Source organism: Balaenoptera acutorostrata, chromosome 17 (genome assembly GCF_949987535.1).
Source record: "Balaenoptera acutorostrata chromosome 17, mBalAcu1.1, whole genome shotgun sequence".
Lineage (NCBI taxonomy): Eukaryota > Metazoa > Chordata > Mammalia > Artiodactyla > Balaenopteridae > Balaenoptera > Balaenoptera acutorostrata.
Genome location: NC_080080.1, coordinates 60,216,479 through 60,241,023, shown reverse-complemented (window position 1 = coordinate 60,241,023; position 24,545 = coordinate 60,216,479). Strand labels below are relative to the sequence as shown.

The 24,545-nt window shown below is 35.1% G+C and overlaps 1 protein-coding gene across 2 annotated transcripts in view; it reads left to right on the top strand.

Annotated features, from left to right (window-relative positions):
- Positions 1–24,545, top strand: part of ZC2HC1A (zinc finger C2HC-type containing 1A) — a 69,140-nt gene that overhangs the window by 28,044 nt on the left and 16,551 nt on the right. For both annotated transcript variants that reach the window (XM_007185088.3, XM_028167190.2), the window contains exons 6-7: positions 15,045–15,144; positions 15,763–15,862. In XM_007185088.3, coding sequence (XP_007185150.1) covers positions 15,045–15,144; positions 15,763–15,862 — 200 coding nt within the window. The remainder of the gene's footprint in view (positions 1–15,044; positions 15,145–15,762; positions 15,863–24,545) is intronic.

The following is a 24,545-nucleotide window of genomic DNA, read 5'->3' as shown; positions in this document are numbered from 1 at the left end:
ATTTTTGTGCCAGTACCATGGTATTTTGATTACTGTAGCTTTATATTATAGTCTGAAGGCAGGGAGCATGATACCTCTGGCTTTGTTCTTAGCTTTAAATCTTGATATCTGGTAGAACTTTTTCTTCTACCTTCTGTTTTTTAAGGTTGTTTTAGCTAATTTTGGTCCTTTGCATTTTCACATAAATTTGAAATTATCTTTTTAAGGTCATTGCACACATGTGCACATACATACACACCTTTATTAAATTTTTGATTAGGATTGCATTGAATCAGCTGGGATTGAGTTTATATCTTCACTGTCTTAGGTTTTCCCAGACTCAATATTATCAATCTTTTTCATTTTAGCTGTTGTAGTGCGTGTATGGTGGTGTATTGTTGTGATTTTAATTTACATTTCTTTGAAAACCAATTAGTTTTAGTATCATTTTGTGTTCTTATTGGTCATTTGTGTCTTTTGTGAAGTATCTGGAAGGTTTTTTTGTCCTTTTTTTAGGTTCTCTTATGAATGAAAGCATGTGTTAAATATTCTCAGTCTTTTCTCAAATGTATATTAACAATATTTTCTTCCCTTCTGTGTCTTGGCTTTTTTTTTTTAAGGATGGCTTTTGAAAAGCAAAAGCTTAAAAATTTGATAAAGTCTAATTTATAAATTATTTCTTTTATGATTTTTTTTTCTTCTTGGTTCTAAGGAATCTTTACCCTTTCCAAGCTTGCAAAGATTTTTCTCCTTTGTCGTCTAGAAATTTTATAGTTTTAGCTCTTACATTTAGATCTGTGGATTATTTCAAGCTAATATTTGTATGATGTGAAGTAAAGGGCAATTGTTAATTTTTTTCTATATGGATAATCTGTTGTTTTGGCACCATTTGTTGAAAAGACTTCTTTACCCAATGAATTGGCCTAAGCACCTTGTTTGATCATCAGTTGAATGTATATTTTTAGGTCTATTTCAGGACATACTGTTCTGTTCCATTGATCTGTATGTCCTTTTATCAATACCACACTATTGCCATACTAAATATTATACCATATAAGTCTTAAAATCATGTAGTCTAAATTCTTCAACTTGTTTTTTCTTTTTAAAATTACTTTGGTTATTCTAGGTTGTTTACATTTTATATAAATTTTAGAATTGTTCTGCTAATTTCTACAAAAAAAGTCTACTAGTGCTTGATTGAAATTACATTAAATATATAAGTCATTTGGGGAAAATTGACATCTTAATATTGAATTGTCCAGTCCATGAATTTGTTATATTTCTTGCTTATTTAGGTGTTCTTTTTTTTAATTGAATATAATTGATGTAGAACATTATATTAGTTTCAGGTGTACAACCTGATGACTCAATATTTATTTATATTACAAAGTGATCACCACAATAAGTCTAGTTAACATCCATCACCATACACGATTATTGAATTTTTTTTCTTATGATGAAAAAAAAATTTATTTCAAGAGTGTTTTCCTTATCTTGTTTGATCTTGACGTTGTTTCTAATCTTGCACCCTACTATTTTGCTAAATTCACATTAATTATAATAGCTTATTGTAGATATCATAGGGTTTTTCTATGTACACAATCACGTCATCTGTAAATAAGGACAGTTTTACTACCTCCTCTTCAATCTGTATCCCTTTTTGTCCCTGTAATAATTTATTGCACTAGCTAGAATTTTCAGTCCAATGTTGAGTAAAAGTTGTGAGAGTGAGAGAGTTGCCTTCTTCTGTTCTTAGGTGAAAACCATTCAGTTTTTCACCATTGAGTACGATGTTGCTGTGGATTTTTGTTGATTCCCTTTGTCAGGCTGAGAAAGTTCTTTTCTAATTGCTGAGAGTTATTTTTTAAACCAAGAATGCATTTTGCATTCTGTCGAATGCTCTTTATCTATTGAAATAACATAGTTTTTGTCTTACCCTGTTAATGTGATGAATTGCACTTATTTATTTTCAGATATTAAACCAACTTTGCATTCCATGAATAAGTTCTATTTTGTTAAGAATTATTGTCCTTTTTATAAATTATTGGATTTGATATGCTAAAATTTAGAATCATTGCCTCTATGCTTGTGAGAAATATTGGTGTGTAGTTCTCTTCTTTTGATGGCTTTAGCTGGTCTTGGTATCAGGGTAATGCTAGCATCATATGGATTTACAGTTATTTCCTCCTCCATTTCCTGAAAGAGTTTTTGTAAATTCTTTTTTTGTAGACTTTTACAGTATTGGTATTATTCCTATTGTGTATGTTTGCTAAAACTCACCAGTGAAGCCATCTAGGTATGGGTTTTTCTTTTTTTTCCAGAGCTTTTCATCTACCTCATTTTCTTGGGTAGATATAAAGCTGTTCAGATTTTCATTTCTTCTTGGTGTCAGTTTGGGCAATTTGTATCTCTTAAGTAATTTGTGTAATTGGATTTATTGACCGAAGGTGTTAACTTCTTAATGTAGAAATTTGTAGTGATATCCTCTTTTTCATTCCTAATAGAGGTATTTTGTATTCTCTTTTTTTCCCTCTGATTAGTTTTTTTCCCTTGATTATTCTGTTTAGAGATTTATCAATTTCATTACATCTTTTCAAAGAAACAGCTTTTGGTTGTATTGCTCTAGCATTGCTTTAGCTACATCTCAAAAATCTTAATAATGTGTTTTTTTTATTATTCAGTTCAAAACATTTTTAAATTTGTGACTTCTTTTACTCAAAGTCTAGTCAAATATGAGTCATTTACTTCCAGATACAGTCATCCCTTGGTATCCTTGGAGGATTGGTTTCAGGAACCCCACCCCACACTCCCTGCCCCACCAAGGATAAGTCCCTTCTATAAAATTGCATAGTGTTTGTATATAACCTACATCCTTCCCACATATTTTAATCAGATCATCTCTAGATTACTTATAATATCTAATACAATGTAAATGCTATGTAAGTAGTTGTAAATACAGTATAAATGATATGTAAATAGTTGTATGCATGTGGCAAATTCAAGTTTTGCTTTTTGGAACTTTTTGGAATTTTTTTTGACCTGTGGTCGGTTGAATCCATGGATTTGGAACCTGTAAACCTGGAACCAGTGGATATAGAACCCATGGATACAGAGGGCCAACTGTGTTTGGAGCTGTTCTAGATGTTTTGTTTTTGTTGTTTTAATTCTGTTGTGGTCTGAGAATGTACTTGGTAAGATTTTTATCTTATTGGGATTTGTTTAATTGCCTAGCATGTGGTCTCTTTTAATGAATGTTCTGTGGCATATGAAAAGCAGAGTGTATTCTGCAGTTGTTGGGTATAAAGTTTTATAAATGTCAGTCAGGTAAGGAGGCTGGTAGCTTCATTCAGATCTTCCATGTTCTTTTGCCTTTTTATTCCATCAGTTACTAAGAGAAATGTGTTAAAATCTTTATGATTGTGAGCTTTTCTATCTCTCATTAATTTTACCAGTTTTTGCTTAAGTATTTTGAATTTCTCTTATTATTAAATGTGTTTTACATTTATAAATGTAATATCTTCTGTATTTATTGATTCTTTTATCATATGGAGTGTCCCTTTTTGTCTTTAGCAACATTCCTTGTGTTGAAATTTGTTTCATCGATAACATCGCTGTTTCAGCTTAATTATCCTAATTTTCTTTCTATTCTTTAACTTAAATTTGTGGATTTGCATCTCCTGTAGACAGCCTGTAATTTTCTTTAATCCATCTGACAACCTCAACCTGTTTGTTGAAGTGTTTTGGCATTTACACTTAATGTAATCATTGATATGTTGTGTTTAGGTCTGCTATGTTGCTATTTTCTATTTTGTCTTTTTTTATTTTTGTTTTTATTCCTCTGTTACTTCTTCCTTGCCTCTCTTGTTTTAGTAAAAGACATTTTATTTTCTCTATTGGCTTTCTAGCCATAAGTCTCTGTATTTTGTAAAATCGTTACTCTAGGGATAACAAAATGCATCTTTAACTTAACTCTGTCTATTGATATGTTTATATACCTCTCACCAATCTTAGTGCTGTTGTTGTATATATGTAAAACTCTGTAGACATTATAAAGCCATCAATACTCTTTTTTTTTTTTTAAACATCTTTATTGAAGTATAATTGCCTTACAATAGTGTGTTAGCTTCTGCTTTTTAACAAAGTGAATCAGTTATACATATACAATATGTTCCCATTTCTCTTCCCTCTTGCATCTCCCTCCCTCCCACCCTCCCCATCCCACCCCTCTGGGTGGTCACAAAGCACCGAGTTGATCTCCCTGTGCTATGCGGCTGCTTCCCACTAGTTATCTATTTTACATTTGGTAGTGTATATATGTCCATGACACTCTCTTACCCTGTCACATCTCACCCCACCCCCTCCCCATATCCTCAAGTCCATTCTCTAGTAGGTCTGTGTCTTTCTTCCCGTCTTGCCACTAGGTTCTTCATGGCCTTTTTTTTTTTTTTTTTCCCCTTAGATTCCGTATATATGTGTTAGCATACTGTATTTGTTTTTCTCTTTCTGACTTACTTCACTCTGTATGACAGACTCTAACTCCATCCACCTCATTACAAATACCTCCATTTCATTTCTTTTTATGGCTGAGTAATATTCCATTGTATATATGTGCCACATCTTCTTTATCCATTCATCTGTCGATGGACATTTAGGTTGCTTCCATGTCCTGGCTATTGTAAATAGAGCTGCAATGAACATTTTGGTACATGACTCTTTTTGACCTATGGTTTTCTCAGGGTATATGCCCAGTAGTGGGATTGCTGGGTCGTATGGTAGTTCTATTTGTAGTTTTTTAAGGAACCTCCATACTGTTCTCCATAGTGGCTGTATCAATTTACATTCCCACCAGCAGTGCAAGAGTGTTCCCTTTCCTCCACACCCTCTCCAGCACTTATTGTTTCTAGATTTTTTGATGATGGCCATTCTGACCGGTGTGAGATGATATCTCATTGTAGTTTTGATTTGCATTTCTCTAATGATTAATGATGTTGAGCATTCTTTCATGTGTCTGTAGGCCATCTGTATATCTCCTTTGGAGAAATGTCTATTTAGATCTTCTGCCCATTTTTGGATTGGGTTGTTCGTTTTTTTGTTATTGAGCTGCGTGAGCTGCTTGTAAATCTTGGAGATTAATCCTTTGTCAGTTGCTTCATTTGCAAATATTTTCTCCCATTCTGAGGGTTGTCTTTTGGTCTTGTTTATGGTTTCCTTTGCTGTGCAAAAGCTTTTCAGTTTCATTAGGTCCCATTTGTTTATTTGTGTTCTTATTTCCATTTCTCTGGGAGCTGGGTCAAAAAGAATCTTGCTGTGATGTATGTCATAGAGTGTTCTGCCTATGTTTTCCTCTAAGAGTTTGATAGTGTCTGGCCTTACACTTAGGTCTTTAATCCATTTTGAGTTTATTTTTGTGCATGGTGTCAGGGAGTGTTCTAATTTCATACTTTTACATGTTCCTGTCCAATTTTCCCAGCACCACTTATTGAAGAGGCTGTCTTTTCTCCACTGTATATGCTTGCCTCCTTTATCAAAGATAAGTTGACCATATGTGTGTGGGTTTATCTCTGGGCTTTCTATCCTGTTCCATTGATCTATATTTCTGTTTTTGTGCCAGTACCAAACTGTCTTGATTACTGAAGCTTTGTAATATAGTCTGAAGTCAGGGAGCCTGATTCCCCCAGCTCCATTTTTCGTTCTCAAGATTGCTTTGGCTATTCGGGGTCTTTTGTGTTTCCATACAAATTGTGAAATTTTTTGTTCTAGTTCTGTGAAAAATGCCAGTGGTAGTTTGATAGGGATTGCATTGAATCTGTAGATTGCTTTGGGTAGTAGAGTCATTTTCACAATGTTGATTCTTCCAATCCAGGAACATGGTATATCTCTCCATCTATTTGTATCCTCTTTAATTTCTTTCATCAGTGTCTTATAATTTTCTGCATACAGGTCTTTTGTCTCCTTAGGTAGGTTTATTCCTAGATATTTTATTCTTTTTGTTGCAATGGTAAATGGGAGTGTTTTCTTAATTTCACTTTCAGATTTTTCGTCATTAGTGTATAGAAATGCAAGAGATTTCTGTGCATTAATTTTGTATCCTGCTACTTTACCAAATTCATTGATTAGCTCTAGGAGTTTTCTGGTAGCATCTTTAGGATTCTCTATGTATAGTATCATGTCATCTGCAAATAGTGACAGCTTTACTTCTTCTTTTCCGATTTGGATTCCTTTTATTTCTTTGTCTTCTCTGATTGCTGTGGCTAGGACTTCCAGAACTATGTTGAATAATAGTGGTGAGAGTGGGCAACCTTGTCTTGTTCCTGATCTTAGTGGAAATGGTTTCAGTTTTTCACCATTGAGGACAATGTTGGCTGTGGGTTTGTCATATATGGCCTTTATTATGTTGAGGAAAGTTCCCTCTATGCCTACTTTCTGCAGGGCTTTTATCATAAATGGGTGTTGAATTTTGTCGAAAGCTTTCTCTGCATCTATTGAGATGATCATATGGTTTTTCTCCTTCAATTTGTTAATATGGTGTATCACATTGATTGATTTGCGTATATTGAAGAATCCTTGCATTCCTGGGATAAACCCCACTTGATCATGGTGTATGATCCTTTTAATGTGCTGTTGGATTCTGTTTGCTAGTATTTTGTTGAGGATTTTTGCATCTATGTTCATCAGTGATATTGGCCTGTAGTTTTCTTTCTTTGTGACATCTTTGTCTGGTTTTGGTATCAGGGTGATGGTGGCCTCGTAGAATGAGTTTGGGAGTGTTCCTCCCTCTGCAATATTTTGGAAGAGTTTGAGAAGGATAGGTGTTAGCTCTTCTCTAAATGTTTGATAGAATTCGCCTGTGAAGCCATCTGGTCCTGGGCTTTTGTTTGTTGGAAGATTTTTAATCACAGTTTCAATTTCAGTGCTTGTGATTGGTCTGTTCATATTTTCTATTTCTTCCTGGTTCAGTCTCGGCAGTTTGTGCATTTCTAAGAATCTGTCCATTTCTTCCAGGTTGTCCATTTTATTGGCATATAGTTGCTTGTAGTAATCTCTCATGATCTTTTGTATTTCTGCAGTGTCAGTGGTTACTTCTCCTTTTTCATTTCTAATTCTACTGATCTGAGTCTTCTCCCTTTTTCTCTTGATGAGTCTGGCTAATGGTTTATCAATTTTGTTTATCTTCTCAAAGAACCAGCTTTTAGTTTCATTGATTTTTGCTATTGTTTCCTTCATTTCTTTTTCATTTATTTCTGACCTGATCTTTATAATTTCTTTCCTTCTGCTGGCTTTGGGGTTTTTTTGTTCTTCTTTCTCTAATTGCTTTAGGTGCAAGGTTAGGTTGTTTAATCGAGATGTTTCCTGTTTCTTGAGGTAGGCTTGTATTGCTATAAACTTCCCTCTTAGCACTGCTTTTGCTGCGTCCCATAGGTTTTGGGTCGTCGTGTCTCCATTGTCATTTGTTTCTAGGTATTTTTTGATTTCCCCTTTGATTTCTTCAGTAATCACTTCGTTATTAAGTAATGTATTGTGTAGCCTCCATGTGTTTGTATTTTTTACAGATCTTTTCCTGTAATTGATATCTAGTCTCATAGCGTTGTGGTCGGAAAAGATACTTGATACGATTTCAATTTTCTTAAATTTACCAAGGCTTGATTTGTGACCCAAGATATGATCTATCCTGGAGAATGTTCCATGAGCACTTGAGAAAAATGTGTATTCTGTTGTTTTTGGGTGGAATGTCCTATAAATATCAATTAAGTCCATCTTGTTTAATGTATCATTTAAAGCTTGTGTTTCCTTATTTATTTTCATTTTGGATGATCTGTCCATTGGTGAAAGTGGGGTGTTCAAGTCCCCTACTATGATTGTGTTGCTGTCAATTTCCCCTTTTATGGCTGTTAGTATTTGCCTTATGTATTGAGGTGCTCCTATGTTGGGTGCATAAATATTATACCTTCCTCTTGGATCGATCCCTTGATCATTATATAGTGTCCTTCTTTGTCTCTTGTAATAGTCTTTATTTTAAAGTCTATTTTGTCTGATATGAGAATTGCTACTCCAGCTTTCTTTTGATTTCCATTTGCATGGAATATCTTTTTCCATCCCCTCACTTTCAGTCTGTATGTGTCTCTAGGTCTGAAGTGGGTCTCTTGTAGACAGCATATATATGGGTCTTGTTTTTGTATCCATTCAGCCAGCCTGTGTCTTTTGGTGGGAGCATTTAATCCATTTACATTCAAGGTAATTATCGATATGTATGTTCCTATTCCCATTTTCTTAAATGTATTGGGTTTGTTATTGTAGGTGTTTTCCTTCTCTTGTGTTTCTTGCCTAGAGAATTTCCTTTAGCATTTGTTGTAAAGCTGGTTTGGTGGTGCTGAACTCTCTCAGCTTTTGCTTGTCTGTAAAGGTTTTAATTTCTCCATCGAATCTGAATGAGATCCTTGCTGGGTAGAGTAATCTTGGTTGTAGGTTTTTCTCCTTCATCACTTTAAGTATATCCTGCCACTCCCTTCTGGCTTGCAGAGTTTCTGCTGAGAGATCAGATGTTAACCTTATGGGGATTCCCTTGTGTGTTATTTGTTTTTTTTTCCCTTGCTGCCTTTAATATGTTTTCCTTATATTTAATTTTTGACAGTTTGATTAATATGTGTCTTGGCGTGTTCCTCCTTGGGTTTATCTTGTATGGGACTCTCTGTGCTTCCAGGACTTGATTAACTATTTCCTTTCCCATATTAGGGAAGTTTTCAACTATAATCTCTTCAAAAATTTTCTCAGTCCCTTTCTTTTTCTCTTCTTCTTCTGGTACCCCTATAATTCGAATGTTGGCACGTTTAATGTTATCCCAGAGGTCCCTGAGACTGTCCTCAGTTCTTTTCATTCTTTTTTCTTTATCCTGCTCTGTAGTAGTTATTTCCACCATTTTATCTTCCAGGTCACTTATCCTTTCTTCTGCCTCAGTTATTCTACTATTGATCCCATCTAGAGTATTTTTGATTTCATTTATTGTGTTTTTCATCATTGCTTGGTTCCTCTTTAGTTCTTCTACGTCCTTGTTAAATGTTTCTTGCATTTTGTCTATTCTATTTCCAAGATTTTGGATCATCCTTACTATCATTATTCTGAATTCTTTTTCAGGTAGACTACCTATTTCCTCTTCAGTTGTTAAGTCCAGTGTGTTTTGAGCCTGCTCCTTCATCTGCTGTGTGTTTTTCTGTCCTCTCATTTTGCCTGTCTTACTGTGTTTGGGGTCTCCTTTTCACAGGCTGCAGGTTCGTAGTTCCCGTTGTTTTTGGTATCTGTCCCCAGTGGCTAAGGTTAGTTCAGTGGGTTGTGTAGGCTTCCTGGTGGAGGGAACTAGTGCCTGAGTTCTGGTGGATGAGGCTAGATCTTGTCTTTCTGGTGGGCACGTTCACGTCTGGTGGTGTATTTTGTGGTGTCTGTGGCCTTATTATGATTTTAGGCAGCCTCTCTGCCAATGGATGGGGTTGTGTTCCTGTCTAGCTAGTTGTTTGGCATAGGATGTCCAGCACTGTAGCTTGCTGGTCGTTGAGTGAAGCTGGGTCTTGATGTTGAGATGGAGATCTCTGCGAGATTTTTGCCGTTTGGTATTACGTGGAGCTGGGAGGTCTCTTGTGGACCAGTGTCCTGAAGTTGGCTCTCCCACCTCAGAAGCACGGCCCTGATGCCTGGCTGGAGCACCAAGAGCCTTTCATCCACACGGCTCAGAGTAAAAGGGAGAAAAAATAGAAAGAAAGAAAGAAAGAGGCTATAATATAGTGAAGTAAAATAAAGCTATTGTAAAGCAAAGCTATACAGACAAAATCTCACCCAGAAGCATATACATATACACTCACAAAAAAAGGAAAAGGGGAAGAATTAATATCTCCTGCTCCCAAAGTCCACCTCCTGAATTTGGGCTGATTCGTTGTCTATTCAGGTGTTCAGCAGATGCAGGCACATCAAGTTGTTTGTGGAGCTTTAATCCGCTGCTTCTGAGGCTGCTGGGAGAGATTTCCCCTTCTCTTCCCTGTTCGCACAGCTCCTGGGGTTCAGCTTTGGATTTGGACCCGCCTCTGCGTGTAGGTCGCCTGAGGGCGTCTGTTCCCCGCCCAGACAGGACGGGGTTAAAGGAGCAGCTGCTTTGGGGGCTCTGGCTCACCCAGGCCGCGGGGAGGGAGGGGTACAGAGGAGGCGGGGCGAGCCTGCGGCGGCCGAGGCCGGCGTGACGTTGCACCAGCCTGAGGCGCGCAGTGCGTTCTCCCGGGGATGTTGTCCCTGGATCCCGGGACCCTGGCAGTGGCGGGCTGCACAGGCTACCGGGAGGGGCGGTGTGGAGAGTGACCTGTGCTCACACACAGGCTTTTTGGAGGCGGCAGCAGCAGCCCCAGCATCTCACGCCCGTCTCTGGGGTCCGCGCTGATAACCACGGCTCGCGCCCTTCTCTGGAGTTCGTTTAGGCGGCGCTCTGAATCCCCTCTCCTTGCCCGCCGCGAAACAAAGAGGCAAGAAAAAGTCTCTTGCCTCTTTGGCAGCTGCAGACTTTTTCCCCGGACTCCCTCCCGGCTAGCTGTGGTGCGCTAACCCCTTCAGGCTGTGTTCACGCCGCCAGCCCCAGTCCTCTCCCTGCAATCCGAACTGAAGCCCAGCCTCAGCTCCCAGCCCCGCCCGCCCCGGCAGGTGAGCAGACAAGCCTATCGGGCTGGTGAGTGCTGGTCGGCACTGCTCCTCCGTGCGGGAACCTCTCCGCTTTGCCCTCCGCACCCCTGTGGCTGCGCTCTCCTCCGTGGCTCTGAAGCTTCCCTCCTCCGCCACCCGCGGTCTCCGCCCGCGAAGGGGCTCCTAGTGCGTGGAAACCTTTCCTCCTTCACAGCTCCCTCCCACTGGTGCAGGTGCCGTCCCTATTCTTTTGTCTCTGTTATTTCTTTTTTCTTTTGCCCTACCCCAGTACGGGGGGAGTTTCTTGCCTTTTTGGAGGTCGGACGTTTTCTGCCAGCGTTCAGTGGGTGTTCTGTAGGAGCAGTTCCACGTGTAGATGTATTTCTACTGTATCTGTGGGAAGGAAGGTGATCTCCGCGTCTTACTCTTCCGCCATCTTCTCCAATCCCCCCGCCATCAATACTCTTGATGTGTATTGTTATAAGTGTTATACTTACTGCTTTAAAATCTGTCTTTTAAAGAAATTAGGAGAAAATAATATGTGAACATATATTTATACATATATAGGCACACACTATATATATATTTATGGATACATGTATATACTCTGCATTTTATATTTACTCATACATTATCATTTCCAGACCTTTCTTTTTATAAATCTCTGTTGCCAATTTTGCCATTTTCCTTCAGCCCAAATAAGTTTCTTTAGCTTTCTAATAGTACAGATCTGCTGGCAATGAATTCTGTGTTTTTGGTTATCTGAAAAAATGCCTATATTTTACCTTCATTTCTCTGTTGAGATTCCCTATATGTTCATTCACTGTTACCATATTTCCCTTTAATTCTTGTGTATATGTTCCTTTACTTTTTGAACATATTTATAATAACTGTTTTGAAATTCTTAATTACAAAGTCTTACACACCTGTGACCACATGAAGTCAGTTTCTGTTGACTTTTGTTGCTGAATATGGGTCATGCTTTCCTGTTTTCATTTTCCTTTCCTTGTCTCCCCTTTCCCCTTCCCTTCCGCTTCCCTTCTCTTTCTCGTTTCCTGAAATTAAACCCAGAGATACACGGTTTCCAGAAGGACTGGTTTTGGATGATTTCCAATCTCTTAAAATCCTTTTTTTAAATCCTCTTTTTAAAATCATTATCTATAGGAGGATTATACAGCTGCTTCATTTCTCCACCATTGAATTTGTAATCTGTTATTGTATTTTTAATTTCTTCAAGTTGACTATTTTTCTAACTTTCTATGTTACTTTTTATAGTTTCCAATTCCCTGTTGATATTTTCAAAGTCGTCTTTTATATCTTTGAATGTAGTAAGCATAATTGTTTTATGTTATGTGTCTGATAATTGTTATGTCATGTGACCTTTATGGATATGTTCTTGCTTTCTTTTTTCATTCGTGGTTCCTTATATCATTATGTTTGCAATTATTATTATTATTATTATTATTATTATTTTTTTTAATGATATTCTTGTCTGCTTACATTCTTTTTATGTATGTATGTATGTATGTATGTATGTATGTATGGCTGTGTTGGGTCTTCGTTTCTGTGCGAGGGCTTTCTCTAGTTGTGGCAAGCGGGGGCCACTCTTCATCGCGGTGCGTGGGCCTCTCACTATCGCGGCCTCTCGTTGCCGCGCACAGGCTCCAGACGCGCAGGCTCAGTAATTGTGGCTCACGGGCCGAGTTGCTCCGCGGCATGTGGGATCCTCCCAGACCAGGGCTCGAACCCGCGTTCTCTGCACTGGCAGGCAGATTCTCAACCACTGCGCCACCAGGGAAGCCCTGCAATTATTATTGACCATTTTCTGCTGTTGGGCTTAAAATGTTATTCACGAGGATTAATCTTATGACGTGCCTTTTTCAGAGAAAATTTGTACTTGTTTCTTCCAGGTATCTACCAGTCTGGAGACACATTAAATTAAATTACTGGCTTTAGTTTGCTGTACCATCTAGTAATGCATAATCATAAAACAAATCCCTGTGATGGCCAGACCCTGTTACAATCTCACATGGTGTTGGCCTGGCAGTTCTTTTTCCTCTCATCTGACATTCAGTGCTTTTAAAATGATTTTTTATACTTTCCTGAGCATTTTAAATTTTTTAGTTGAAGGGTTGGTACAAATAGTACCTTTTACCATTTTATCAGAAATGAACATCCTCCACGTTCTTTAAGCTTTTTCCAATTTCAATAAAAAGTCTTCGTAAATATGAATATTTTACTAACAAAATTTATTAGATTTGTGATCTGTATAAAAACACATGAAATAATCACCTAACAAATACTTATATGGTGAATGAAATATGTATTGAGTATAACTATAAAATCAGAGTTTGTTCTTTTGATCATTAAAGTAAATTTATACAAAATTGTTGTTAGCTAGAGTCATCCTGAAAGCCTACCAGTAGGATTTCAGCTTGATGTTGTAGAATAGATAAAATACAGGTCAGTAAGGAAGGAGTCATATTATCTAGGTCAGGGGAACAGCAAGTTACTGAGAGACAGGTGAATATGTTTTAAACAAGAGGCATTCCGAGTAGTATGAGGATTCAGTAAGGAATCTAACGTGACTAGTTTGGGTTAAAAGTAGTAGGAAATATTATAGAGATAGATAAAGTTGGGCTAGGTTCTGGTCATCTCAGAAGATCTGACCAAAAAATTGAGTAAAATAGTAGGAGGTCTCTACAGAGGGGAAAAGCAAAGCACCTTTTGAAAGGAATATTCTGCCTTTTTCTGTTTGTAAGCCATTAAGTTAATAATAATAATTCCTAATATGTGAATAAAAATTTCTAGTACTGGTATATAATGCTGCCAGGGCCCTTCCTGCCTAAAATTTGACCTCTCAATGTGTAATATGCTATACCAGTATCTTTTATTAATGCTAATCATTTTGCTCTGTTTTTGGTAATTAGCACAATATGAGTGGGTCACCAATCCTGTTTCTTAATCCAATTTTATTGACCCTATTTTTAGTAGACATGCCTCTAATATTTTGACAAGTCTTTGTTAGGTCTTTTTTTCCATATTGTTAGTTTTAAAATCTTGCCTAATGTCTTCATTAGCATTGGTATTTTAGTAGGAGAGACTGACACTAACCAGAAATACCCCTTAGGTTTTCAGAGAAACAGTATATTTATATGGCTCATCTCCAAAGTCTCCTAGTCATTTGTTCATTTGACAGACAGTTATAGGAGGTTTTCTAGTTGCCAAGTGCTTAAGAAATTGCAGTTTCTGGCATTATACTGCCAAATGTCCGTGTTATTTGTGTGTGTGTGTGTGTGTGTGTGAGAGAGAGAGAGAGAGACCATTTTACCAAGATTTGTTTTTGTAAAAGGTCAAATACTGAATTTTGAAGAGAGATAATATTTGACTTCAAAATTTGTGCTTAGCAGTTTTCATTAGTAGCGCATCTTAAATTTTATACTGATTATAGGTTATAAATATGATTTGATTTTTGAAAATTAGGTTTAAAACCAATTTTTCTCATTAAGTCCAAAGCAATCTAAATAATGCATTGGGCTCAAGTACACATACATACAAGCACAGTAATCACCTTATAGTTGGAGTATAGGGCTAGAACTAAGGTGGCGTGAGTCTTAATTCCTATTTTGTTTTTAAGTTGGGTTGTAACCCTGGGCAAATTCACTTCTTTCTATGGGAGTGGGTGTTCAATAAGATTCTTTTAAATTCAGTAACAGAGCAAAATTTGGCTCAAGTAAGAGACAGTAAAATAAAATTAATGGTGATATCTCTAAAGAATAGAGAAAAAATGAGAATAAACGAGATAAGCTAAAATACCCTATCTTTCTCAGCCCACATTCCATTCATCTAACATGGTCTGGTGAGGTTAATAAAGCCAGAATTAGCTCTTTCTCTCCACATTGGGGCAATAATCCATTAAGCAGCTATTGTAAAACTTGTTCAACTAATAGGTACTCTTATGAATTTTTATCAGAAATATGACTGGATTATATATATGAAATATAAAACCATACCCAGGAACATGTAAAACTCTTGACCGTTAAAGCGACACCACTGAGTGAGCATCATTGGGCGTTTTTCTGTTATTATGGTTGGCATTTAAAATCTTAACATTGAGGAAATATTTTCCCATTTCATCCATTTTATTTTCTTTGAACTGGGAAAAGTTGCTCTTAGTTTATTTTAGCAGTACAACATCTGAGCCAAACTTTTAGTACTCCAGTTTTGAGAAGAAACATATTTTGGGAAACCTCTCTGTGAGGTGATATATTTTAACCTACACTTTCTAAATTTGGATAATTCAGTAACTAATAAAAAGATTGCTCATTTAAGGTAATGTATGCTTTTGAAACACTGGTTTACAATCCATAATCAAAGAGTGATGTTGATCAAATATTTTATTTTCATTATTTTAGTATAAGCCTCCTGCACTTAAAAAGTCAAATTCTCCTGGAACCATCTCATCAGGATCTTCACGATTACCACAACCAAGTGGCACTAGCAAAACTGTTGTAGGTAATGAGATCCATAAAATAACTTGATTTTTTTTTTTTAACAGTGTTGGTACAGAAGGAAATGAATATAGTATTCTGGATTATTCAAAATAGATTTATAATTAGGACGAGATGTGGAGGATAAGTAATTATTTTGGGTTAGAAATAAAGTAACTTCCAGTAGCTTATACTTTAGATATTTTATAGTCCTTTTTTTTTTTTAGCTATATGTCTACCCTCATTGTTGTGATATATCATCTCTTGAGAATAGTCAACGAAGTTCTTTTCTTGATTCTTTGACCACAGTGTTTTTCCCCTCGTTTCTACCTATCCCTCTCTGAACTTGACAGTTATCCTTAATAGACAAATATTTAATGGTTTGAAGAAAATATTGATTACTGAAGTGTATCTTTATTTGTATATAAATTGTAAGAAAATACAGAAATTATAAATGAAGGATGTATATGTTGTTCCCTGGAAATTTTATTTAATTTTTTTTTCTTATTTGATAACTCATTTTGTTCTTTTGCCACAAAGATTTATTGCCACTAAAGCATTGTTTTCCTTGTCAGATGCTCTGTTTTATGTGATTTTTGTTTTTCAGACTGTCATTAAAACTAATACCCTTTTTTATTATAAGGTGTTCCTTCAGGTAAAGTGTCTTCAGTTAGCAGCTCTTTGGGAAACAAACTTCAGACCTTGTCTCCCTCCCATAAAGGGATAGCAGTCCCTCATGTAGGGTAAGTCTACATTGAATTTAATTTATTAGTGATACATACATAAATATATACACACACGATACTAAGGTTTTATTTTGTTTAGGTAATTGGCTTTTTCATTAATCTTAATTTCTAAGTTTGTCTTTTAACATATTGCTCATCAGGAGCTCACACACTGCTATTGAGAATCTAAATTAGTATAACCAGTTAGGAAGAAAATCTGGTGGCATTTATCAAGAGTCTTAAAAACATTCATATCTTCGATTGAATAATTTTACTTTTGGGAATCTAGTCTAAGGAAGTCACTTCAAATATGGTAGATTTTTATAATCATTATTTTTTAAGCATGTATCAGGCACTGTGCTAGACATTTTACATTATTTTTATTAAAACTACCCACTGCCATAGGATGAGAGGATCAGAGAAGCAGAGTAATTCACTCAAAGCTACACAGCTGTTAAGAGTTGGAAGCAGGATACAAATTGGAGTCTCTTTGGCAGTAAACATTAGTCTCTTTTCATGTTTTTTTTTTTTTTAATTCTAACTTTACTTCTTTAGTTTTATCTCATCAATCTTTACTTTTTTTTTTTAAAATTAATTTATTTATATATTTTTATTTTTGGCTGTGTTGGGTCTTTGTTTCTGTGCAAGGGCTTTCTCCAGTTGCGGCAAGCGGGGGCCACTCTTCATCGCGGTGCGTGGGCCTCTCACTGTTGCGGCCTCTTCCGTTGCGGAGCACAGGCTCCAGACGCGCAGGCTCAGTAGGTGTGGCTCACGGGCCTAGCCGCTCCGCGGCATGTGGGATCTTCCTGGACCGGGGCACGAACCCGTGTCCCCTGCATTGGCAGGCGGATTCCTAACCACTGCGCCACCAGGGAAGCCCTCTTTTCATGTTTTTATTATAAAGTAAAAAAAAATAAAATCACCTAAATGTCTAGCTTTGTTTGAATAGCAAATTGTGAAAATCTACAAAAGGATATTATACAATCATAAAATATATATAAATTTAAAAAGATGATCCTGCTATTATAGGAGAAGTATGTAGGATACAAACTCCATGTATACTTTGATAGAAGCTATAAAAATTTAATAATTTTAAAATACTTTTTATCTTTCTATGGTTTTATATACATGGCTTTTAATAAAGTAGCATAATTAAGCTTTCAACAATTATTTTAATCTGGGAAAATTGGTTGATAACACTAGAGTTTTTAATAGAAGTCTTTCTATTCCAGTAGAAACTCACTTTCCATTTTGATAAACTACAAAATTAAGGAATTGCCATATGATTATTAGAATGCGGCCTTATTCTTTATCTTTACAGATACTGATAAAGTTGATTTAGGAAACATAGCATACATTATTTTCAGATCTAGGTTCTCACTTTGTTTTTTATGTAGGAAATATATATGATGGTATCTATCAATAGAGACTAACTGCCTTTTGTTTCCTAATTTGGACTACATAGAAAGTGTAAGACCTAAAAAGAGTTTAATGTAATTATTGTAGAAAAAGAACAAGATCTGATTAGTTAAATGTCTTTCCTCTTTGTTGTGCTTCCAGAAAGAAGAGACAGGCTATCCTTAAGAGACAGGTTATCAGTAGAACAGGTGGTTGAAAAGTAAAAAATTCTCATCTTCCAGTGCTAAAAAAAACTGATCGATTTTTTTTGTTTGTTTGTTTTGCTTCTCTGCTGAGTTGACCCACTGGATATTTAACTAAAGTATAGACATAGCAATATGTTTTAACTTTACGAACAGTAGTTTCATTTAGTTGATTATGAATTAAAGGCTGGTATTTTTTTAGTACCTTTCCTATCATACTGGTAATTTTAAGAGTTGACACTATTAAGTTGTACTGACACTGTGTTTTTATTTATTTATTCTTTTTTTATTTTTATTTTTTAAATTTTTTAGCATCTTTATTGGAGTATAATTGCTTTACAGTGGTGTGTTAGTTTCTGCTTTATAACAAAGTGAATCAGTTATACATATACACATGTTCCCATATCTCTTCCCTCTTGCATCTCCCTCCCTTCCACCCTCCCTATCCCACCCCTCTAGGTGGTCACAAAGCACCGAGCTGATCTCCCTGTGCTATGCGGCTGCTTCCCACTAGCTATCTGTTTTACATTTGGTAGTGTATATATGTCCATGCCACTCTCTCACCCTGTCACATCTTACCCCTCCCCCTCTCCATATCCTCAAGTCCATTCTCTAGTAGGTCTGTGTCTTTATTCCCGTCTTGCCACTAGGTTCTTCATGACCTTTTATTTATTTTTTTTCCCTTAGATTCCATATATATGTGTTAGCGTACTGTATTTGTTTTTCTCTTTCTGACTTACTTCAGTCTGTATGACAGACTCTAACTCCATCCACCTCACTACAAATAACTCAATTTCGTTTCTTTTTATGGCTGAGTAATATTCCATTGTATATATGTACCACATCTTCTTTATCCATTCATCCGATGACACTGTGTTTTTAAAAGAGGACATGTGAAGCTGGCTGGTAAAATGAAAAAGGTTACTGACTTTGGGTTAGAAAGCTAGGCTTCTAGATCGTACTTTGCCCCTAAATACCCATATGACTTTGTGCATATCTCTTTTCTCCGTCTCGCTCTGACAACTTTCTGTGACTCTGCTTACACCTTGACAACTGATCTATGAAAATCTGACCAACATTTATTGATCTTTAGGAGAAAATGTTTTTACTAACAAGCAAAGGCTTTAGGCACAAGAATTTTATGTTATGCACTGCTACAACGCTATAAAGATTTAAAATTTTTGGTGGTCCCATATTATATTAAACTGTCAAACATAACTGTTTAAATCCCAATTTTATATATGATCCTTATGTGTTAAAGGTGTTGTTTCCAACTACTGGAAGGAGAGTGGTGATGTGTGCTTCTGACCAATATATTACTGTATTAACTGGAACATTACTGTATTACTATATTGAATAGAATCCTTCACGACTATTTAGTGGCACAGCTGGTTATTTTTTTTAGATTATTGAGGTAATGATTTGTCTCTTTCCCTTACTAGATTATAAACTCTGTGATAGCAAAGCCCTGTGTCTGCTTTGCTTACAGATAAAACTACAAAATGTAAATAGTATAATGCTTGGCATATAGGCACACAAATTTTTGGTGAATATATGAAAAAAATAGTGAATCAATAAATTCCTCATTTGTCAATTTTTTGACCCATCACAGAATCATGGTCTGGTAGTGGTAAGAAAATTACTAGAGGTTTGTATGACAATAATTACTTTTATTGACACAGATAATTCAGGATTGAGTAAAGATAGAATTAAGACATCTGACTGGCTGTGATGTTCAAGCAGTTGAGCATCTTCTGAGATTAGTAAAATGAGTCATTTTAGTGGCTTGATTATTTAGAGCCTGGTATATATAATCTTTATTTTGGTCAGCTTTTATCATACATATCAGTGGTCTGTAATGTTTAGCATATATTGGAGTCATACCACAGAAAAGTTTATCTTTTTACTTGGAAAAATTCTCATATGTTTGATAATTCTAGACAACCTGTGGGTTGACTGATTTAAACAGAATTTTTATTTAAGCAAAACATGCCCCTGATAGAAAATTTTTTTCTTAGCTAAAAGATGATTTTCTTTACTCCTAGAGATTTTAGACGTATGATGAAACACAGAGCTTTTAAATAAATATTGCCACGCTTGAATTGTGTCAGAGAGTTTACATAGTCATGCCTTGAGAATTGTGTTTTCTTAATGGTTAATTACTAGCTTGACTGAATACTTCAGCCTATAATTTTCAATAGCCAAAGTATCAGATTTCAAAGATTTACTTCTGTTCAGTTACTCTGAAAAACAGGAGTTTACTTTGGAGATATAATGTAATAGATGTGGTAAAACTAGAGAAACAGAATGCATGTAAGGAGCATTTTTTAATTAAAAAAAAGAAATTGGTTTCTCGTACTTTATATTAACAAAAGTGAGAAATAAATGTCTCATTTTTAAGTATATTTTTGTATGAGTGGAAGCAGGCTTTTCTTATAAGCCAGTCTTTGGATGTGTGTGGTTTGTGTGGATCATTATTTAGATTTTTCTGAATTTCTCTGTCTTTTATTATTGATCTAGAAATGCCACAACCTAGAATTTCAGAGTTTGGCTTCTTTTGTGGATAACAATGATTTAGGCTGTTGGACTAGGGAAGCTCACTTCGCCATGGAATTGAGATACTACATTATCTGTATAGGATTGATGAGTTTAGGATTAAAATTAATTTGTCATTAATTTTATGACAGATTTCAAAACTTTGAGTGCCTCAAAGTATCAGAGCTATAGATGTCTACAAAGATACAAAATACCACTTGATAAATTTTTTCCCCAAATTATTTCAGACATCATTTTTTCATTTTATCTATTCTGCTTTGTTACAGTCATTCAGGACTGAGTGGCTTATTTTCTAAGGGTTCATTCTAATGGTATCAACAATAAACAAGGACCTTCCCTAGGTTAAAGTTCGTCTCAAATTAGAAATAGATTGATACTGTTGCCAAATATTTTTTAAAATGCTTATTCAGCTGTGAATATTTGGAAAACCTGCCAAAGTATTGTTCCTTTCTAGATATACTAATCATATCATAGCAGTTACATGCAACTAGAGATAGTCCTTTTAAAAAGTCTAGGTCAAAATTGAAGAGTTTATCATCTATAGAAATGTATTAGCTTGACAAAAAGTTAAGTGTTTTTGTCTAGGAATACGGGATAATCTAGTGATATTTATCATAACTCTTTATAGTAAAATTTTAAAGATCCTCATTGAAATCTGCCTTTCATTTAGATTTTCAAAATCTTAAAATACTGGCATGCTCTCATGTATGGAATTTTGATATTTTGGAACAGGTGATCTTTTTGAACTATGGCCCGAGGGCCAAATCCTGCCCAACAATTGTTTTTATTGGAACATGGCCACACCCAATTGTTTATATATTGTCTGTGGCTGCATTCATGCTACAGTGACAAAGTTGAGTGTGACAGAGATGGTGTGGCTTACAAAGCCTAAAATATTAACTGTCTGGCTTTTTACAGGAAAAGTTTGCCACTCCCTTTTTTTCTGAATGAGTGAGTTATCATAGGAATTAGATATTTATAATTTGAAGGTATGGGTTTTAAGGATTCTTCATTTATTCCCAAGGATGGAACTGTTTTTAAGTCATGTGGAATATCTAGGAAGTTAGGCCAAAGATTAGTGTTCCCGTGAACCAAAGGGTTTTTTAAAAAAAAACTTTTATTAATCCATTCAAACACATTTCTGTGGTTGAATTGAAAGAACAATAAGGGATTAAAAATACACTTTCATGTTGATTCTGACCAAATCTAGGTGCCAGTTTAAGGACATATCCTTGAATTTCGTATGGGATTCTACGTTATGTGTAGAATTGCTTATTCTGCACCAAATTTACACTGTGTAGATGTGCTTGCTTGGCTTCAAAATACCTTCCTTTTTTTCCTTAGCAGTAGCAAGACTTCTTTTACTGCTGAATGGATTTGTTTATTCCTGCCTTAATTTCTTTCAGACCTTGGGTGTGTCACTGTCATTACTGAATTGGACCCTTTAAAAGAAAAATAGCATAGAGGCACTCTAAAAACATTGATATTGATAGTCCATAATTATTACTATCAAATTGAAATTTCTCAAACTTTGTAAATAATGTAAAAATACATTATAAAGTAGACTTCTCATTGTACTTTTTCAAAATTTATTATCAAAGTAACCCCCGATGTAGATAGATGTATAAATTCAGTATTAAAATTAACAAAGGTGATTTTTTTTTTTTTCAAAACTTGAAACATCTAAGGCCCCTGAGGGCAGGCCAAAACATGTAATAGAGAACTCCTGGTTCCTTTACTTGTTTTATTCACTTTCTTAAGTCAGTTACTGATGGTGTGCAAGACCAAGAAAGACATAGAGAAGAAACTTTGACCAGAAAGCAATCAGTTGGGTTTAAAACTTTAAATTCCTTTTGAAAATATGTCACTACTTTTGCAAAGATTTCAGTTTCTTTTCAAATATCCCTTTATCTTGTTCCTGCTTTGACTTATCTTTAGTGCTACTGAAGGTATAGGGACAGAAAAGAAGGGGTTTAATAGAAAAGGAGACATGAGCAAAGAAGTGTTCTTGTTCACTAAAATAAATATGAAGATGGTAAATGGTCTGGATCCGAGTCAGTTTAGGGAACGATTTAAGTATTTGAAAGGTCTTCTTTCATAAACTGATGATTTTACCTTTCAAATTTTTTATTGACGTATGGTTGATGTACAATATTATATGTTTCAGGTGTACAACATAGTGATTCACAATTTTTAAGGTTATAATCCATTTATAGTTCTTATAAAATATTGGCTATATTCCTTGTGTTGTTCAATATATCCTTGTAGCCTGTTTATTTTATACATGGTAGTTTGAACCTCTTAATCTCTTGCCCCAAACTGTCTCTCCCTCCTTCTGTCTCCACACTGGTAACCACTAGCTTGTTCTCTATATCTGTGAGTCTGTTTCTTTTTTGTTATATTCACTAGTTTATTTTATTTTTTAGATTCCACATATAAGTGATACCATACAGTATTTGTCTTTCTCTCTCTGACTTACGTTCACTTAGCATAATAATACCCTCCAAGTCCACCCATGTTGTTGCAAATGGCAAAATTTCATTTCTTTTTAAGGCTGTATAGTATTCTGGGGTGTGTGTGTGTGTGTGTACTCAATACATATGTGTGTGTGTGTATATATGTACATATATATGTATCTATCATCTTCTTTATCCATTCATCTGTTGATGGACACTTAGGTTGCTTCCATATCATGGCGATTGTAAATAATGCAACTATGAATATTGGGTGCATGTATCCTTTTGAATTAGTCATTTTTTGGATCTGTACCCAGGAGTGGAATTACTGGGCCATATGGTAGTTCTATTTTTAGTTTTTTGAGAAACCTCCTTACCATTTTCCACAATAGCTGCACCAGTTTGCATTTTCACCAATAGTGTACAAGGGTTTCCTTTTTTCCACATCCTCACCAACATTTGTTATTTGCGGTCATTTTGATGGTAGCCTTTCTGACAGGTGTAAGTTTTGATAGCTCATTGTGGTTTTGATTTGCATTTCTCTGATCATTAACAATGATCATCTTTTCATGCGCCTGTTGGCCATCTGTAGGTCGTCTTTGGAAAAATGCCTATTCAGGTCTTTTGTTTGTTTTTTTGATGTTGAGTTGTATGAGCCGTTTATATTTTGGATATTAACCCCTTAAGGGTCATACTACTTGCAAATATTTTCTGCCATTCAGTTGGTTGTCTTTTTGTTTTGATGATGGTTTCTTTTGCTGTGCAAAAGCCTTTAAGTTTAATTAGGTCCCAGGATAATTTTAAAATTTATTTAATTACCCCAACATTGACTATTATTTCATGGTATTTAAAATATATATGTAAGCAAAATTTATATGTAAAAACACTTAAATATATAAATTCATTTATATAAAATTATATTTATTAAAAATTATAGAAAATACATTATATATAAATTTATGTATCATGTAATCTTGATTACATTATGAAATTTTTAAATTTTATTTTTGTATGGTTAGACCTTGATAATAACATAGCATAACAGTAGCACATTTTACTGGAACATAAGTTTAAGTGATTTGAGCTTCATACAACATATACTAACATTTAGCCTAAGTAACATTTGAACACACACATACATATACATAGGTAGATATATCAGTTGAGTTGAATTTCGTAACACAGGTATGTGGTACGGTAAAATCATCATTGGAACTGCCTTTTAATTATGTTTTTAAAATCTGAAAATACTAGCAGTTTTTTCACATATGGAAAATATGTAATACTCCCACTAGATAATTACCTTTAGATTTTTATTAGATTGTACTCATCTCCTTTGTTTTATCATACATAAGATTTTAATAGTTCTTATCATGTTAGAGGTATCCATTTTTTAAATGTTTCTAAATTTTTAAATTTTAATTGCAATAACTTTTTTCTGAGGAAGAAAGATCTTTTATTTCTTTTTCCAAATCCACAGATGCCTTTTGTGAGATAAACACTGTTTGGAACAATAATGTTTTGATTGTTATCAAGTAATTTAAAGAAAAATCTGATTTCTTAATTAAAATTCTAAATACATGAATTTTCCAGTAATCTCTCACAAATAAAGCCCATAAAATTAATATTCTGAGACTTGAGTCTCAGAATTAATGTTCTGAGACTAATGTCTTGGAAATTTTAGAAATTTTGATATATATACATATATTTAATGGAGGCATGTAAAAAATTCTTTAAAATGTTTTTAGGAATATGATGTAAACACCTAATTTAAGTATCACCACCAGCAAAATATTAATATCACCTTTTACAACAAAATGCCTGCTATGTATAGGATACTGAAGGAACAGAAAGTAGACAAAATGTGTCCTTCCTTAGAGACCCTTATTATCTAGAGGAATGAACAAATTTTTTGGACACTAAACTCCTTAGTAAGAACAAAGCATCAGGTGTGTCTTATTTGCCACAATATCCCCAGAATTTAGCACAGTGCCTGATACATAATAGGTGCTCAGGGTTTAAATGAGTAAAAAAAAAAAAAAAAAAAAAAAATCCCTTTAAAATAAACTGTACTTTTTAAGTTATCAA